We start from the raw sequence: 18,761 nt of genomic DNA on the forward strand, positions 1-18,761 counted from the left end.
ATATCAGGTTTCTTTAATGTGTCCTTCTTCCTCCACAGTCAGGAACAAAGACATGAGCTGGCCTGAGGAAATGTCCTTCATTGCCAACAGTAGTAAGATGGATAGACACAAAGGTAAGCTGGCTCATTAAGCCTGTTTGTTCTCTGAGGAGCAGGAGGAAGTTAGTTCTGATTGGTGGATAATTGCGCTCCCTTACATAAGAGTTAATGCCCAGCTACCTGTCTGTTGTTAAAGTGCAATGGAGTTTATTGGCTCCTTATAATCACCACTTTAAAGGGCAATTTACACGTTTACCAAAACCACCGTGCTTCAAAAATCCACAGTTTTACCCCAATTACTCGACTAATACCTGAAACAGCTTCACAAATTAATGATGCAATGAAAGAAAAGGTTGTGTAAATTTTATTGTTGCTTAAAGGAAATAAACATTCAGAAAAAGAAATGACTGAAGTGTGCAAACAAGACACTGCCGTAAAAAGGTTTAGGTGGTTTTCTTGCAGTTTAAGGGCCTGTGTCCACTCAGTGTTTTTTGCACTTGCATCATTTTTGAGTGTCTTCACCACCAAACAACCAAACACTCTTAGCATCAGCTGTTTGTTGCTCTCTGCAGAAAATAGAAAAGCTATAAAACAAACTCATCAATGTCACTTTTCACTCAACCAATCAAAATCAGAAAGGGGCGGGGCTTACAGTATCAACTTTAAAAAAAAAAAATGCTTGAGGTGAAACTAATGCTACTGATGCCAGGACGTGATTCCCTTCCGTTGTTTTTTTTAGCTATCTTTGTAAGATTTCCTGGAATAAAATCAAATATTAATCATGCAGAAGAATTAAGCAGACGGAATTGAACTTATGCAGAAGAAGCCGTCAGTGGAAACTGGCCCTAAAGGGACAGTTGGTTTGTTTTGAGGTGGGGATGCATCAGTTAAAAATTCTTTATATTCTGCAACATTTCAGTTCAAGTGTTTGAAACATTTTGGGATATCTTCACATATTTTCCATATTATTGTTTGTCTCCTCTGTGAACCGCTGACCGTAACAGCTGATCTGATGTTGTTTGCTGCATATGTGAGAAAACACGGCTGTCGTTTGGTTCAAAACATATTCGTACTGTTCCTTTAAGGAAAAAACTGTCCCTCCACTGATCCGATTTTTAATACCTGTAGGTGTAAAAGTTTAATGCTGCAACAATTACTCCAACTAATTTTAAAAACATACACTTAAATCATTTATAAGAAGACTTCTTAAGACTTTGATCTGAATATTTCAGCAATGAGAACAAAGTAAGGAATGGAGGATGGATAGAGAAAACACAGATTGAGATGTTCACTATGTTTGGATTAAAGAAATAGTCAGTTAAATGAGAAAATAAATGTTTGTGCAGCCGTGTGAAAGATACTCAGGTCACAGATATTTCTTTTACCTTGAGTCTGATCACAACATCCTCTCTTTCCACTCCAGTTCCCACAGAGAAGGGAGCCACAGGCCTCAGTAACCTCGGCAACACATGCTTCATGAACTCCAGCATCCAGTGTGTGAGCAACACCAAGCCTCTCACCGACTACTTCATCTCTGGGAGACACCTGTACGAGCTCAACAGGTGAGGGTTTGACTGCTCAGCACTGCAGTATGAATCCTCTGATGTTTGTTCTGAACGTGTAGTTATAACGTGTGTGTTTGTGTGTGTGTGTTTACAGAACCAACCCCATCGGGATGCGAGGTCACATGGCCAAGTGTTACGGCGACCTGGTGATGGAGCTGTGGAGCGGGACGCAGAAGAACGTGGCTCCGCTGAAGCTCAGGGTGAGCACGGTCCTCAAACATTTATAGCTCCATGAAGAAGAAGAATTAACCCACAGAGGGCTGATGTTACTTTAAAGATTCACCGGAGCGACATTTAAAATAACAACCTTTAAATAATCACGTTTAAAGCTCATAAAGAGGCGTCAAAACTCCCAGTTTGCCTCCATTGAATCTTACGATGTCGTTTCCTCCTCTCCAGTGGACGATAGCAAAGTACGCCCCCCGCTTTAACGGCTTCCAGCAGCAGGACTCCCAGGAGCTGCTGGCCTTCCTGCTTGACGGTCTGCACGAAGACCTGAACCGAGTCCACGAGAAGCCGTACGTGGAGCTGAAGGACAGTGACGGCCGGCCGGACTGGGAGGTGGCTTCTGAGGTCAGTTATCACAAGAAATTACTTTATCAGTCCAGTTTGCAGAGTCTTAAGGTCACTGCTGCGTTGATGTTCTGTTTGTTTTGTGTTTGTCCTGAGGAGAAGGATTTACAGGATTAGTAGAGTGTGATCTCAGCACTTAGCTCTCTGTATAAAAATGTGTGTGTGTGTGTGTTAATGTGTGTGTGTTAATGTGTTTGTCTGCTCCTCCAGGCATGGGAGAACCACCTGCGCAGGAACCGCTCCATCGTGGTGGATCTGTTCCACGGTCAGCTCAAGTCTCAGGTGAAGTGCAAGACCTGCGGACACATCAGCGCTCGCTTCGACCCCTTCAACTTCCTGTCGCTGCCGCTGCCCATGGACAGCTCCATGCACCTGGAGATCACAGGTGAGGAGGGAGGGAGAACAGCTGCAGAACATCAGAACAATAAAGACTTGGACCCATGAGTGATGATGTGTTTTGTGTTTGCAGTGATAAAACTGGACGGCTCCACTCCCGTGCGTTACGGCCTGAGGCTGAACATGGATGAGAAATACACGGGGCTGAAGAAACAGCTGAGTGAGCTCTGCAGCCTGAAGCCCGAGCAGATCCTGCTCGCTGAGGTCCACAACTCCAACATCAAGGTATGCATGCACTGATCCCAATGCAGCTTCAATTATAAAGGCTGAGCAAAATAACCTGCATGCTTCTGAAACATCTTTGAAAAGGTATGAGAATAAATAGAAGATGAAGGACGATACGTTTAGAAAGACAAATATGGACTAGCTGCATAAATGGGTAAGAAAGTCTCCTTAAGTCCTCCATCCTTAAGCTGCACATGTAAAAATAGAAGATTTCAGGCTTCATGAACCCGGCTCTTTCTCTGGGGTTCAGTCATTTACTGCCGTGACTCACCTCCTGAGCGCCGTTGTTCCACCAAAACAAGCTCTCTCTCGTCGTCACTACGCTGTTGGGACGACGTTGCTGTGGTCACTGCAGGTTTGCTGGCTCACAGAGAAGCCAGCTGGATTAGTGTAAATATCACTAATCTAATTGCTGTTGCTCTGCAAAAAGGCGTATCCTCTCTATTTTTAGCTCGGTGCCTATTTCTTTGACACAGCAGGAAACTGAACCAGTGCTTTTGAGCATTTAAATGACAGTCATCAAGTGCAGCTGAGAGAGGGCTGAGGATCACTGATGTGCATGGAGAGTGAAGGCAGCTTGTTGTGTGTACAGTCATGGCCAAAAGTTTTGAGAATGACACAACTACTAATTTTCACAAAGTCTGCTGTTTCAGTTTTTATAATGGCAATTTGCATATACTCCAGAATGTTATGAGGAGTGATCAGCTCAACTGCAATTAATTGCAAAGTCCCTCTTTGCCTTGAAAATGAACTTTATCACCAAAAACACATTTCCACTGCATTTCAGCCCTGCCACAAAAGGACCAGCTAACATCATTTCAATGACACACAGGTGTCACACACATTAACACAGGTGTGGGTGTTGATGAGGACAAGGCTGGCGATCAATCTGTCATGATTGAGTGACTGGACACTTTAAAAGGAAGATGGTGCATGACACCATTGTTCCTCATCTGTTAGCCATGGTTACCTGCAAGGAAACACGTGCAGCCATCATTGCATTGCACAAAAAGGGCCTAACAGGGAAGTTTATAGCAGCGAGTAAGATTGCACCTCAGTCAACCGTCTATCCAATTATCAAGAACTTCAAGGAGAGAGGTTCAATTGTTGCCAAACAGGCTCCAGGGCGCCCAAGATAGTCCAGCAAGCACCAGGACCGTCTCCTGAAGGTGTTACCGCTGCGGGGTCGGGCCACCACCAGTGCAGAGCTTGCTCAGGAATGGCAGCAGGCAGGTGTGAGTGCATCTGCACGCACAGTGAGGCGAAGACTTTTGGAGGAAGGCCTGGTGTCAAGGAGGGCAGCAAAGAAGCCACTTCTCTCCAGTAAAAACATCAGGGACAGACTGATATTCTGCAGAAGGTACAGGGACTGGACTGCTGAGGACTGGGGTAAAGTCATTTTCTCTGATGAATCCCCTTTCCGATTGTTTGGGGCATCTGGAGGAAGGCTTGTTCGGAGAAGACCAGGTGAGCGCTACCATCAGTCCTGTCTCTTGCCAACAGTGGAGCATCCTGAGACCATTCATGTGTGGGGTTGCTTTTCGGTCAAGGGAGTGGGCTCTCTCACAATCTTGCCTAAAAACACAGCCATGAATAAAGAATGGTACCAGAACGTCCTCCGAGAGCAACTTCTCCCAACCATCCAAGGGCAGTTTGGTGATGAAGAATGCCTTTTCCAGCATGATGGAGCACCTTGCCATAAAGCAAAAGTCAGAACAAAATGGCTCGGGGAACAAAACATTAAGATTTTGGGCCCTTGGCCAGGAAACTCCCCAGATCTTAATCCCATTGAGAACTTGTGGTCAATCCTCAAGAGGCAGGTGGACAATCAAAAACCCACAAATTCTGACAAACTCCAAGCATTGATTATGCAAGAATGGACTGCCATCAGTCAGGATTTGGTCCAGAAGTTGATTGACAGCATGCCAGGGAGAATTGCAGAGGTCTTGAAAAAGAAGGGTCAACACTGCAAATATTGACTTATTTGAATTCTGTGTAATTCTCAAGAAAAGCTTTTGATACTTATGAAATGCTTCTAGTTGTATTTCATTATACCATAGAAACATCTGACAAAAACACCTAAAAACCCTGAAGCAGCAGACTTTGTGAAAATGTAATATTTGTTTCATTCTCAAAACTTTTGGCCATGACTGTAGATGCAGACCTGCACAGCATTAAGCAGTAGGTCATAAAGTGTATAAACATTCGGAAGGTCTCAACCTTTGAACCTGTCCTAAAGCAATGAGAATGATTGATTCTCCAGGAGTGCTGATGTGACTGAATGCTGGATTTAAAGCTCCAGTAAGGGTTTTTTCATTGGTTATGAAACAGACTGAGATTAAAAATGATGCTTCTTTGTGACCTTAAAGAGCTAGAAGTGAGCATCAGGGAGAAGATTGATCATTTCTATTCAGTTATTTTCAATGTTTGAAACCACTGTGGGGGGTAGGTGCTGTATGAAGTCGGTTTCAGCTCAGTGTTTACGTCCTTTCATAGCAAATATTCAAAATTTGAGTTTGTGAATTTGACTCTTAAAAGAAAGGAGGATTAGATTTCTTTGTCCCAAAATTCTTTAAAAAGTACAAACAAGAAGATAAGAGGTACCGCTCTGTCCACAGGGGGGCGCCAGAATCAACACTAACCAGAAGTTCCTCACAGGAGCTTTAAACTGTGGTGTCTCTTTTTCTCTTTGAGCTAGTGGATAAGTGGTGTGTGTTAACTCTGTTTTGTTTTTGGCACCCCCTGTGGACAAAATGGTATCTTATATCTCTTTGTTGTTCTTGTCTAATAGAAGCCTTGCCCCAATTAAAGGCAGGGTCTCTTTTAGTAGCCGGGTGTGGCTGTACAAGTTAAGGCCTGTCTCAATTAGAAGCCTCCTTACATTTACTGTTTTTCTGTCAGTCCGTGCAACGAAGCGCCTGATTTTTAAATGCCACACATTACATTTACTGATCATCAAAGCACCAAACTTCAACTTGCCTCCAAGAAAGACGGTGAAAAGACGACTGTGGAGGGGTGGCAGGAAGAGGAGGGTTAACGATCATAGATATAGCATAGATCAGAGTTAAAGTTTCCTATGAGTTGATCAGGATGAGAGCCGAATAAGTTTATGCACCAGTGAATGACGAGGGGGGGGGGTTACTGCTTGTGCTGGCTTTAAAGATGGAAATAAAGGCTGTCACCTGTTGACGCCTGTCCCGAATAAAGGCCTGGGCTACTCATCAAAGTGTCAGAATCAACTTTACTCCTCCCAGGAGCTTTATTGTGGTGTTACCTCTCTAAGCCCAGTTTCTCTGATGTCTTTTTTTTAAAGTTATATTTTTTGGCCTTTTGCCTTTATTTGAGAGGACAGCTGAAGAGAGACAGGAAATGTGGGGAGTAGAGAGTGGGGGACGACATGCAGGAATTGGTTGACCGGCCGGGAATCGAACCGGCAACCCCTGCGACGAGGACTGTAGCCTTAGACCGCTAGGCCACCAGCGCCCCTCTGATGTCTTAATCTTTCATTTTCAGAACTTCCCTCAGGACAACCAGAAGGTCCGTCTGTCCGTTAACGGCTTCCTGTGTGCGTTTGAGATCCCTGTCCCCGGTTCGCCAACATCACTGAGCTCCCCGACACTTACAGGTGAGTCTGCAACACTTTGTCTTTGTGTCCTAAACTAACAAGATCAGTTTCATCTTTAAAATGCCATCTTGATTTTATAAAAGTGATGTAAGGATCAAGTACAGATTATTTTCATTATCGTCATCTTCCTTGTTCCTTTCTCTTCAGATATCACCCCGATCGCTAACGGTTCAGCTGCTAACGGGATTCTGGTAAGCAAGCCCGTCCTCATCCCCAACGGAGGACCCAGCACGGTCGTCCCCTGCAGCCCCGAGACACCGCTCGCCAACGGGCTCGCCAACGGACACATCACACCTGTGCAGGAGAGCCCCTTCATCGGCTACATCATCGCCATGCACAGAAAGATGGTGAACACTGAAGCAGTTTATAAATCATGAAAACAGTAGCGCCCGCTGTCAGCCGTCGTTTTAACTTTCACATTTGTGTCATCCTGTAGATGCGCACGGAGCTGTACTTCCTGTCGTCTCAGAAGAACCGGCCCAGTCTCTTCGGGATGCCGCTCATCGTCCCCTGCACCGTCCACACCAGTAAGAAGGATCTGTACGACGCCGTCTGGATCCAAGTGTCCCGCCTGGCCAGCCCACTACCCCCACAGGAAGCCAGCAACCACGCCCAGGACTGGTACGCTTTCAGAGAGAGAGGGAGAGAGAGGCGGTGAAGGATAAAGTGGGGTCATGGTGTAACGTAATGAAGTAAAGATCATTAGGATTGGCCTCGGCTGATCCGGACTATCCGGAATGAGGGCTGATCTCTATCAGAGATCCAAAGCCGGATCCATTAATACTTCTTTGTTTAGTTTATTTACGCCAAACGCCAGAAATACCACGCTGACACTGTTTGATAACACTCGACAATAACAACAACAACAAAGTTAAATGATGGTCATCCCGCTGACCTTGCTCATGTTTCTCCCTCTGTGATCCCGCAGTGATGACAGCATGGGCTACCAGTACCCCTTCACCTTAAGGGTCGTAGGGAAAGATGGCAACTCATGTGCCTGGTGTCCCTGGTACAGGTAAGACTGATTCACACTCAACACCTGGATCTGTCTGTTAGTTTTACTGACCAAGCTAACGCAACATGCTGCAGAGAAGCTGTGCTCTTATACCTGCAAACCAAAACAAAGCCGTGATTTTGCTGCATAAAAGTCTGACTTTACATGACACACCAGTGCCTTCAAGAGTCTACGGACTGCATGTTTCCCGCTTGCATGCACTGGAAAAAAATGCCCCTCCAAAAACAAGGAAAAAAACTTATCTTAAGGTACTTTTACCTTGAAATAAGCAAGCTGAATCTGCCAATAGAACAAGTTAAATGTGCTTGGTAAGATTTCTTAAAATAAGAAGGAATATTTAGAAAACCATGATCTTAAAATTAACAGGGAAAACTTATTTTAATCAATATTTTACCAGTGTTTTAAAGCTTAGTGTCTCAGAATAAGACAGGAATAATAACAATTAGTATTTTTACACTCAAAAAAAGATTTCTGCACTAATACATTTCATGTCAACTTCTTCATTTGAGATATATTCACCTTCATTTCAGTTGTATTATAGCGGCACTTCTCTAGGTTTAAGACCATATTGTACTTAAAATAAGTTGACAAAGTTTAATTGTCTCATTTTGAGATATAATGTCTTCTCATAGTGAGCTGGATATACTAATATTCAGTCATGTTGTTTTTTAGGATAAGCCAGCTATGCTCTAAAGAAGTGTTTCATTGTGTGCATGTAGTTTGAGGATGGATATTTTTTATCTGATTTAGAAGAAACAGTGCCTGAAAACTGAAACCCACAAAAACAACAACTTCTCTTTCTTTCTTTCTTTCTTTTATCAATGTGGAGCTGTTTTCTGATTCTCCAATAAAAGTCATTTACTTAAATTAAGTAAAGGGTTTGTCTTAAATCAAGATTATCCGTCTTCTACAAATAAGATCTCAGCTTGAAAAATGTCTGAAATGTAAAATAAACCTTCTTTCTTCTAAATTACAACTCAAAACAAGATTATTTCAAGATTGTTTGACTTAACAAGATATTTAAGATAAGTCCCTCTATCTTGCTCAAATGTTCCTTGTTAAGTAAATTTATCTTAAATCCAGTGGGAGAAGACATTTAGACTAAAAATGAGACAATTTCACTTGGTAAGATTTTGAGTTATTGCAGTGTGGATCAGTGTTGTTTGTTAAGTTGTAATTTCAGAACAGGAACATATAAATCAAAGACTTTCCCGCTCTTCTTCTTCCATCATCTTTGTGCTAATTAAGGTTTTGAAGCATCCTCATGCAGCTTTAAACGCCTGGAAGTGATAGTCGTGAGTAGAGTCTCCCAGATGTGATGAAGTCGTGTGTGTGTGTGTGTGTTTCCAGGTTCTGTCGAGGTTGTACCATCGAGTGTTGTGAGGACAGAGCATCTGTAGGAAACGCCTACATCGCTGTGGACTGGGACCCCACCGCCCTGCACCTCCGCTACCAGACCTCCCAGGAGAGGGTGAGTACACACACCTCACACACCAGACACAAGCTTTTATTCTGTATATATAATTCTGCAAAACACAAACTGATGCAGTTCAGATTTTGACCACACGAGGTCAGTAGTGAGCTGCTCCATCAGTCAGTTCAGCCACAGAGACATACAGAAACCTGAAAACTGTGCCATCAAACAAAATCTCCTGACCTCAGTCTCCGTTCTTCATCATTAAGATTAAAGTCTCAGTGAACTCATCCTCCCCTCCGTCTGTCTCCCTGCAGATCGTGGAAGAGCACTGCAGTGTGGAGCAGTCCCGTCGGGCGCAGGCCGAGCCCATCAGCCTGGACAGCTGCCTGAAGGCCTTCACCAGCGAGGAGGAGCTGGGCGAGGACGAGCTCTACTACTGCTCCAAGTGCAAGACGCACCGGCTCGCCACCAAGAAGCTGGACCTCTGGAGGCTGCCCCCCATCCTGGTCCGTGTGGACTCATTCCTCCCACTGATTCTTTTTGTGTTTACGTGTACTGGAGACTTTGAGTACTCAATTCATGTCTCTGCTTTTCAGATCGTCCACCTGAAGCGCTTTCAGTTCGTGAACGGTCGCTGGATCAAGTCCCAGAAGATCGTGAAGTTCCCGAGGGAGAACTTTGACCCCAGCGCCTTCCTGGCTCCCAGAGACCTTGAGCAGCACTGCCTGCACTCCCGCAGCGAGAGCGAGGACCTGCTGAGGGTCAGAGAGGACAACCTGTCCTCCATCTCTGCTCCCGCCGGCTTCTGCAACCTCAACAAAGGTACGATGTGTTGGTTTCTGCAGGATCTCCTGACTGAGGGTCTATTAGAGGCGTTGCTAAATCTCTTAGTCTGTTTCCTAACAGCTGATAACTCCTCTCAGGAGCTTTAACAGGTTTCAGGAGGACACAGGACTTATGTTGGATTAAAGAGACACATGCTGACACTTTTTAAATCTCTTCTTGTTTGATGGTGAGAGGATGACAACATGAGAGACTGAGCAGACCAAAGTGTAAGAGAGAGATGCATCCTCTGACCCAGCTGCACAGGATGTGAATATAAGTCTGTGGTTTCCTTGCAGCCTCTCCCGCCTCGAGCAGAAAGTCAGCGCCTTCTCTGAGCCAGACCAGCAGCCCCTCTTGCAGCCCAAAGACCGGCTCCGGAGGCCGCAAACCAGGCCGGCTCCGCCTCCCTCAGCTGGGCAGCAGGCACCGCCTCTCCAACAGCAAGGAGAGCCTGGACGGAGCCGCTAACCCAGAGGGCGAGTCACGTGACGGAGCGTCGCAGGCGGACACAGAGGGCGGGGGGACGGCGTTGAGCCACACCGAGTCAGGAGACGGGATCACGTTAGAGTCGCTGAGCAGCACGGAGGCGTCCAGCAGCCACTGCGACGTGGTTCTGGTCAACGGGGAGAGCAACGGGCTGAGCTCAGACTGCAGCACAGAGAGCAGCGTGGACCCGGACAACGCTCTGATTCAGCACAGAGACAACATGTGTCTGGACGCCATCTACAACCTCTATGCAATATCAGTAAGAGCAGACCGCCCTCGCTTTATTCACTGTTTGTTTGAACGTAACCTTAGATTTTAGATACAGACCAGACTCAGCAATGAGTCTCAGGACGGCTTGACTTCTCATCAAAGTCATCTTATAACAGCACGTTTAGTCCCTGCAGGCAATTTCACAAACTTATCTGACCCGTGTTAAAACGACTGATCCTTCCTGTTCCTCCTGCTCATCACTTCTTCCTCTTCCTCTCATCAGTGCCATTCAGGAATCATGGGAGGAGGCCACTATGTGACGTATGCCAAAAACCCCAACGAGAAATGGTACTGTTACAACGACAGCAGCTGTAAGGTGAGACTCTGAGACAAAAGGTGCATTTCATCCAAGAGCTCTTTCTTCTTTTGAAAAGTACACACACATACGAAAAAGATAGAACAAATCAAAACTAATGAAAGAAAGAGAAATCAAGAGAATCACAGATGTGTGTGATGTTATTGTGGACGGAGGGCGGAATAAAAACACTGCGGTTAATCTACCAATCAGACACGTTCAGCATTGCAGGCCCTGCCTCCCGAAAGCCCCGGGACCTTTGAAAAGTACTACCCCCCCTAGCAGGGGCTTTTCAGCGGGGAGATTATCTACCCCTGAGCTAAATTTAGACCCTGTGTCCACCGGTCGAAACTCACGTAGTTCAGGGGTAAAGTTCCTCCGGTCTAAGAACGCCCATAGATACTGTTCATTACATGTTACGGTGAGAATAAAACCACAAGGAGTCCTTTAGTCTCCTGGAGAGTAAATAACTTCTGTTTCTTCCTGCAGGAGCTTCACAACGAGGAGATCGACACCGACTCGGCCTACATCCTCTTCTACGAGCAGCAGGGCGTCGAGTACTCCCAGTTCCTGCCAAAGATCGACGGCAAGAAGATGGCCGACACCAGTAGCATGGACGAAGACTTCGAGTCGGACTACAAGAAGTACTGCGTCCTCCAGTGATCGTCTTCCTGAACCTCCTGCTGCTGTGAGCGGGACAGACTGACTCAGATCCATCTGATCACAAACTGCTAAAGTCCGGCTGTGCTCTCTGAGTCCGGGGACGCGTCGCAGCACTTTCTTCTCTTGATCCCAAACATGGATTAGTGCAAACGTTTGCCAAGACGACAATGAAGCCCCGGCGAAAGCACTAAACTGGTGCACTTTGCTGAGCCTGACAAAACAAACCCCTTCCTCCTCCCTCTCCTCCTCCTCCTCCTCTTCCTCCTCCTCCCTCACCATAACTCACGTATGTAACGTTTACTCGCATACTAACACATCTCTGAATGTATGCCAGCGTGGCCAAGTCATGAAATCTAACTCTGCATCTATCACCTGTGATGTGAGGCTGAAAACAACGCTTACACCTGAAGTTATCATGTGACCCGAGCCAGAAGAAGAAGAAGAAGAGTGCAGGACGGACTCCAGGTGTAAATTCAAGGATTCAGATTCAGACGCCAACAGTCCGATTTGATGGCGCCGTGCAGCGTGACGCTAAATTCTGTCTGTCGGATTCTTTGTTGACATTTTAAAAAACGGCTCCTCCAAAGGTTTTATTAGCGATCGTGTCCCTTAATTCATACGCTACCTCATCGCTTCACGCAGTGTCGGCCAACCCCCCAAACGTCTCTGACAGTATTAATATCCGGTAATGCTTCCCAGGAGTCATGGTACACATTTCATTTTGCTTCACTCTCTCGTCCTCGTGTGGAGCTGAAGAGAGTTTAACCACACAGCTGCCAAATATCAGTGCTATTAGTGCAATCTTACCCATAATGCCCCTGAAACTCAGAGCGCTTCAGCGTGGGTCTGGGTTTCACTGAGGACAGGTGCCATGATTTCAAACGAGAGACGCTATGAGAGAGTTCTTCAGTATGTGTATCTTGCTCTGCAGAGTTTGTTGTTGTTGTTGTTGTTGATTCTTTTATTGTGATTGATTTTCTGTTTCTTCAGGCGTCAGGAGAAACTTCAGGTTCCAGACTCTGAGGTCTCAGAGTTCACAGAGGGCGGTCCAGCTTGGTTTGACTGTGCCCATGTTTCTCCTGCTGCAGCTCTCAACCATAGTCCAGACTAAAACCTGTCCCCTTTTAACGCAGAGATTCTGCTACACTGCTGACCTGGTTTCATTAAAATGCGGTCTGGTAATTGAACACAGTGGCGCGTAAAGGCATCCAAATTTAAGATACTTTGATCATTTTCAATACCACGTTCTTTTTATGTCCTGAAGTATCAAAATGCATCAAAGCTCATGAAAACACAACAAATCTACTGTCATTATAAAGCAAAAGAGAGAGCAGATTGCATGCCGTGTGTCTCTGCTCTGCTCTCCATCACACCTGAAGCTCTCCATAAGTCTGGACGCATCGCAAACAGTTTTGAATCACATGCCAGCATCTTTTGAAGTCCCTGAGGAGTCTCATCAAGGTGCAGAGGAGAGAGGCGGTGATGCTTCCTGGTCTCTGAACGTTTTCAGGGAGCTTCAAACCGACGCACAAAGACTGGAGCTTTAAGGCGTCTAAAATAAGAACATTTGAAAGACGGAAGAATCTCTGCAGACACACACACACCACTATTCTTCTTTGAGGTTCAGAGTTCTTGTCTCATGTGGTCATAGTCTCAAAACTCACCTGTTATAATAACAATCATATATGAAGCCAGTTATCCGATGTGACGAGTCTTAAAGACTTCTATCAAACCCCTGAGACAAACCGTTCTACCTTCTGTTGACTCAAGTGTCTAAAGCTACAACACACTCATCTGTCAGTCAACTCAACTTATACAAACTAACAGATAACTCTTTATCTTAATAATACAGGTTAATATCTTAACCAATGCACCGTTAAAAAACAAAGTCATCCTCGTACAGGGTGTTAGAATAAATGAATGTGCTGCAGAACGTCTTTAGATTTGCTGTAAAATTAACATTTTATTCTGGATGCCTTTGCTTTTGCCGCCAGCTTGTGGACACTCGAGGAACTGCAGCTTATTGCAGCTTCATTCCCGTTCACGGTCTTGTAGTTGTGTTCTAGGCGTGTCAGTGTGAACAGAGATAAATCCTCTTCTAAAATGAAAACACAGCTTCCTGGACGTCGCCTCAAAGTCAACACAAACGCACATTTAAGGAGGTTTTAAGTCGCTTTTTTAAACGCTACTTCTGCAGAATTTTGCAAGAAAATGACAGCCTAGGTCTGGAGAGTTCCTACTTCTTAATATCCGTTAAAACACTTCATTTTAAAGGAAAAGCAAAAAAAAGACAAAGTCCTTAAGGTAGTAGCATCGAACAGACCCTGAACCTCTGAGGATGAGTTTGTTTAGAAGTGTGCACCTGAAAGCTTTCATCCACACTAAATGTAAAAGCCTTGTATGACCTGCAGAGCTGATCGTATCATACTTGATATCCTGCTTACTGTAAGAGGTGCACACTCCTAAACAAACATGTTGATGCATCTATTGTACGAGCTACAAATCTGAAATCTAAAAGAAATCCAGACTTTTATAAACTTCTGTCCCCACAAAAAAAACTACAAACACCAGGTGACATCAGGTGGTTTGTTCTCCTTGAGAGCTGCAGCAGTGAGTCTATAAGCTTCACTACGTCTCTGGACCCCCCAACATGTAGATCATCCTTTGTTTTTCTGAGTCCAGCTCCCCCGGCTTCTCTAAGTTCGTGTGAATCGACCCCCCTCACGTCTCTGCTGCGTGGAGTCCAGTCTGGTGTGTAGCAGTGTGTGTGTGGAGCTCCTTGGGCTCAGTCTAATCACTGTGAACAGAGAAAGCAGCAGACGGTTGGTCCAGTGTCCCGCTCCGTTTGGTCCCCCTCTCTCTCTCTCTTTCTCTCTCTCTCTCTCTCTCTCTCTCTCTCTCTCTGTGTTCGCCCTTTTTTAGCTGCTGTATTTATGAGGAGAGAGCATCGTTGTCGTCGTCGTGGATGTATTGGAGAGAAACGTCACTGAATGAAACTTTATTTTCCTTCACATTTGTTGAACAAATGGAAATGTACAGATGAGTGCTATTTATGTCTGCTTGCTCAGCTCTCCTCCTTTCTCCTCCCAGTCCGAGTTTCAAACGTCACCACATGGCTCAAAGGGAAAAAAAAACGTCTCTTTGTAATGTTTGCTTCATTTTAAAGGTGCAATAGCTGTCAAATTGTCTTGTTTTGGCTGTGAATGATCCCTCAAACGGCTGCCTGTGTGATGCTAAGCTAACATACCTGTAGCTGGAACTGTATTAGCAAAAACACAACTCAGAGTCAGGGTTGATTTCAGCACAACTTCAAAAGAACTGAGCTTAGACGCTGAAATTGAACCGAGCATATGAACCACAAAGACTGTACGTTAAGCCCCTCCCCTTTATGGAAGCCCCGCCCTCTTTGTCCCCGCCCACAGGAGAATATTTCAAGTGTCGGCAGGCGGTGCAATCTACTACTGAGCTGTCTGTCAGTGTCTGTAGCCACTTTTTATTTAAGTCCATCTCTGTGGGATCTGAAGCGGAGCTGTTAATTTAAAGAACTGTTTTTGTAACGTGTTTGTTGAACGAGAGCGACATCGCACTGACATGAAAACATGAAAACATGTACATACAAAATGTGTTTTGTAAATAAGCCAATGAAAACGATGTATTTGAATATGAACTGTACAAAATACTGTCCTCGTAGTTGTATATGGAGTGAAACCGTTGATCTGTAACAAAATACTCAAGCAACAAATTAAATACTGCAGAGGAAACGACGACGCCGGACTGACACGTGGTTTCATTTCAACACTTTCACTCTCACACGTTCTTTACTCTCACATTATGAGGCTTTAAATAGTTCAGATTTGTAACACACAACAATACAAAACATGCAGCTGCAAACAAACTTCACCAAACGAAGCTTCTGTCAGTCAACGTTATAAAAGAAGTGAAATCAAAACTGAGATTATTAAACACAGAAATAAGTCCTTCCTGTAAATTATGAAAGATGACACGACAAGGAAGTGTGTCAAGGTTATTAAATGAAGACAACATTTAGAGAGAAGTTGTAATTAAGGGGTGGTAAGTTCTGATTGTGACATAAAGTCAATATTATGAGACGGTCATAATAACAAGGTAAAGTCTTATTTGAGTGAAAAAGTCAGAATTACAAGAAAGTCATAAAAAAAATAAGTAAAAATTGAAAATATAATTTAAAAAGCAGATTTTATAAGAAAGAAAGTCTCAAATATGAAATACAAATTTGAAATAATGAGATTAAAAGCTGATTTTACAGAACAGTAAGTCATAAGTATAAGATTAAGTGTCCTAGTTTTGTTGTTACTCTCTCTCTCTCTCTCTCTCTCTCTCTCTCTCTCTCTCTCTCTCTCTCTCTCTCTCTCTCTCTCTCAATTCAATTCAATTCAAAGGGCTTTATTAGCATGGAAAACATACGTAATCATTGCTAAAGCTTAAAAAGAAATAAAACACAAAATTACAAACAATTACAGAATAATAAGATTCAATGTTAAACTAACAGAGCTGTATAGAAGAAAGAAAATATATGAATAATAAAAATAATAATGATAATAAAAATAACAATAATAATACTAATAACAACAACAAAAATAATAATCACAACAGTAATACTAATAACAACAACAATAATAATAATAATATTTTCATTTATCTTTTACAGATGACTCTCTCTCTCTCTCTATCTTTCTCTCTCTCTCTCTCTCATCAAGTCTTAAGTCATAATAATGAGATAACAAGATTGAAACTACAAGTTTACAAAGTTTGCAGGATAGTAAATCATAATTATGCAAAAAAAAAAGGAAATTATGAGCTAAAAATATCTAAAATATTTACATTAAATATTATGCAACAGTATCTCATAATTTTGACCTTTTATCCTCACTTTTAACTTTTTTAATACCTCATACAAACTTTCTTATATTTGACTTTTTTCTCTTATTTTTTAAGATTTTGAAATACAATAAAAAATATTTATTTCAATCATTTTCATCATGAAAGTTAAGTTTCTTCTTTTGTTGATTGTAGCAGGTGAACTGACGCCTCCATACCTGTGATTTAGAGTTTCTTAAAGAGTGGTTGCTTATTAAATTAAGAAATGAAGAAAGATTTGTAGAGGTGAATAAAAAGTTTAGTCTCTGTTGGATCAGGACTGTAGAAGTGTGAACCTGTCAGAGCTGAAGTTTAGGTTAACACACTTTGATCAGGAGCATCTTGATGATGTTTCAGCCTGTTGTTGGTCCCAGCTGAGAACACCTGCTGGAGTCATTTCTAACCTTGTTAAACCAAAGACTCCTTCACACCATGAAAATAAAGAAAGGTTGATAAACTCCCGGATCTTCCTGCACAGCTGGAGTCCTCGTCCCTCCTCCGTGCAGTGACTGTCTCTGCAGAAGGTCTGCAGAGGAAAGAGGAAACCACAATCAGGGTCTCTGCTCAAACTTCCCCGAAACAAACCCTGCAGCTCATGCACTCATGTCTCTGTCCCACGCAGCCCGAGGACCAACTTTAATACATCTTCACCGACATCAGAGGAGACCTGAGCTCACACACACAGACCACAGGAGACATGTCGTGGATTTCATCCCTTTGAATTATCTTTTTGCCTTTCAGTGATAAGTTTGAAGATGGAGTTAAATTAAAAACAAAGAACTTAGATTCTCTCAAAGTCCTGAAAACTTCATCACTGCTTTATTTTTCCACCCTCTTGATCCTCCTCCCCTGTGTTTCCTGTGATTGAAGGTTCCACATGCACTTTAACCTGAATGTATTCAGGTCAGAAGGAAACAGCAGAGATGATTCCTCACGGTTAAAAGAAAACTTAAAACCTGAATGAAGCTGGCTGCAGACTTTGATCCGTCTTTCTGTGGCACAGGATCTGAATCCAGGGGAGAACATGTTCTGTTGTTCTGGGTGTATTTGTAGTTTATTACATGTGATGTTCATTCCTTTTTATTTGTCTGTTTGTTTGTTGCTTTTACCTTTCCTATTTATCTATTTCTTTATTCTTATTTTAAATGAACCTTTTTGTTTATTTATTTATTTTTAAATTATTAACCTATTTATTTATTTATTTTAAATATAAACTAGTTTTTCTTCTTCTCTTCTCCATTTATTTATTTTCTATTTTAGATTAGTATAATTGTTTTTGGGGTTTTTTTCATTAACAGATTTATTTACCTTTTTACTTATTTTTGTTTCCTTAAAATTAAAAAAACCTCTTGCCTAAATTGTTAAAATTGACCCCCTGTATATAATGTTAAAATGTTTTAATTTAACTATGATTTGAAATGTATTAGTTTTTACAAACTTTCAAGTAATGAATAATTTCAATATGATAGAAAAAAAACAAAAAACAAAAAACAAAAATAATAAAAAATAAAAATGTATAAATTAAATAAAATGAAATGAAATAAAATAAATAAATAATCCCAAAACAAACAGACACAATTTCCTTAACCCAAAGCTCCAGGAATAATAACCCAGTAATATATATGTAACACTAAAAGAGTAGATCTGTTAGGGGTTATTATTATAACACATGAATCATTCTTAATAGTTGTAATATTAAAGTGACTCCAGGTGTTTTGACTCCATCAGACAGTGTAAAATAAAAGCCTGTTACTGAGCCTCATATAAAAGTGTGTTTGCAGCTCAGACCGCCTGCTGCTACTGTTCATTTCCTCTGAGTGTTGTGGTCGACGCACGAACACAGCTTCTAAAGGTGACAATAGACACACACACACACACACACACACACACACACACACGAGCTCGACGTTCACACCACACACTGCTCGATATTCTGAGTACCTCCATGTCTGTTCTGTGAATACACACAGAGCAGAGTCAGAGACGAGCTTCAGGCCGAGGAGGAGGATGGTTTCTGTCAAAGTGGGGCGCTCCTGAAACTCAGGTAAGGAAGATTTATGTGATATCAGCTTCTTGTTCGTCTTCTTGTTCTTCTTCCTGTTCTTCTTCTTTTTCTTCTTCTTATTCTTCTTCTTCTTCTTCTTCTTCTTCTTCTTCTTCTTCTTCTTCTTCTTCTTCTTCTTCTTCTTCGTCTTCTTCTTCTTCGTTCTCTTCTCTTCTTCTTCTTCTTCTTCTTCTTCTTCTTCTTCTTTCGTCTTCTTCCTTTCTTCTTCTTCTTTTGTTTCTTTTTTCTTCCTCTTCTTCTTCTGTCTTCTTCTTCTCTTCCTGTCTTCTTCTTTTTTCTTCCTTCTTCTTCTTCAGTTCCTTCTTCTTCTTTCTTTTTCTTTTCTTTCTTCTTCTTTTCTTCCTTTCCCTTTCCCTTTCTTTCTTCTTCTTCTTCTTCTCTCTTCTTTCTCTTTCTTTTTCTTTTCT

General features: G+C 42.7%; 1 protein-coding gene and 1 long non-coding RNA gene across 3 annotated transcripts in view; one reads left to right on the forward strand and one right to left on the reverse strand.

The window, feature by feature from the left end:
- The window catches only part of usp32 (ubiquitin specific peptidase 32), a 57,338-nt gene extending 42,178 nt beyond the window's left edge, over positions 1–15,160 (forward strand). Inside the window, exons 19-34 of the mRNA XM_034700846.1 lie at positions 39–113; positions 1,462–1,600; positions 1,698–1,803; positions 2,003–2,176; positions 2,387–2,561; positions 2,646–2,797; positions 6,311–6,422; positions 6,570–6,769; positions 6,859–7,043; positions 7,351–7,437; positions 8,788–8,908; positions 9,169–9,360; positions 9,451–9,676; positions 9,976–10,424; positions 10,659–10,751; positions 11,220–15,160. Coding sequence (XP_034556737.1) covers positions 39–113; positions 1,462–1,600; positions 1,698–1,803; positions 2,003–2,176; positions 2,387–2,561; positions 2,646–2,797; positions 6,311–6,422; positions 6,570–6,769; positions 6,859–7,043; positions 7,351–7,437; positions 8,788–8,908; positions 9,169–9,360; positions 9,451–9,676; positions 9,976–10,424; positions 10,659–10,751; positions 11,220–11,393 — 2,660 coding nt within the window. The 3' untranslated portion in view covers positions 11,394–15,160. The remainder of the gene's footprint in view (positions 1–38; positions 114–1,461; positions 1,601–1,697; positions 1,804–2,002; positions 2,177–2,386; positions 2,562–2,645; positions 2,798–6,310; positions 6,423–6,569; positions 6,770–6,858; positions 7,044–7,350; positions 7,438–8,787; positions 8,909–9,168; positions 9,361–9,450; positions 9,677–9,975; positions 10,425–10,658; positions 10,752–11,219) is intronic.
- LOC117825158 lies at positions 81–3,288 on the reverse strand. Of its 2 annotated transcripts, none has more exons than XR_004633792.1 (3): positions 3,069–3,288; positions 2,402–2,548; positions 81–2,267 (listed from the first exon to the last, which is right to left on the reverse strand). It is a non-coding gene; the product is annotated as an uncharacterized LOC117825158 (long non-coding RNA). The 2 variants fall into 2 exon arrangements; XR_004633793.1 differs by having other exon boundaries at positions 2,402–2,582.
- Positions 15,161–18,761: the final 3,601 nt, after the last annotated feature.

This window comes from Notolabrus celidotus, chromosome 14, assembly GCF_009762535.1.
Source record: "Notolabrus celidotus isolate fNotCel1 chromosome 14, fNotCel1.pri, whole genome shotgun sequence".
Taxonomy (NCBI): Eukaryota; Metazoa; Chordata; class Actinopteri; order Labriformes; family Labridae; genus Notolabrus; species Notolabrus celidotus.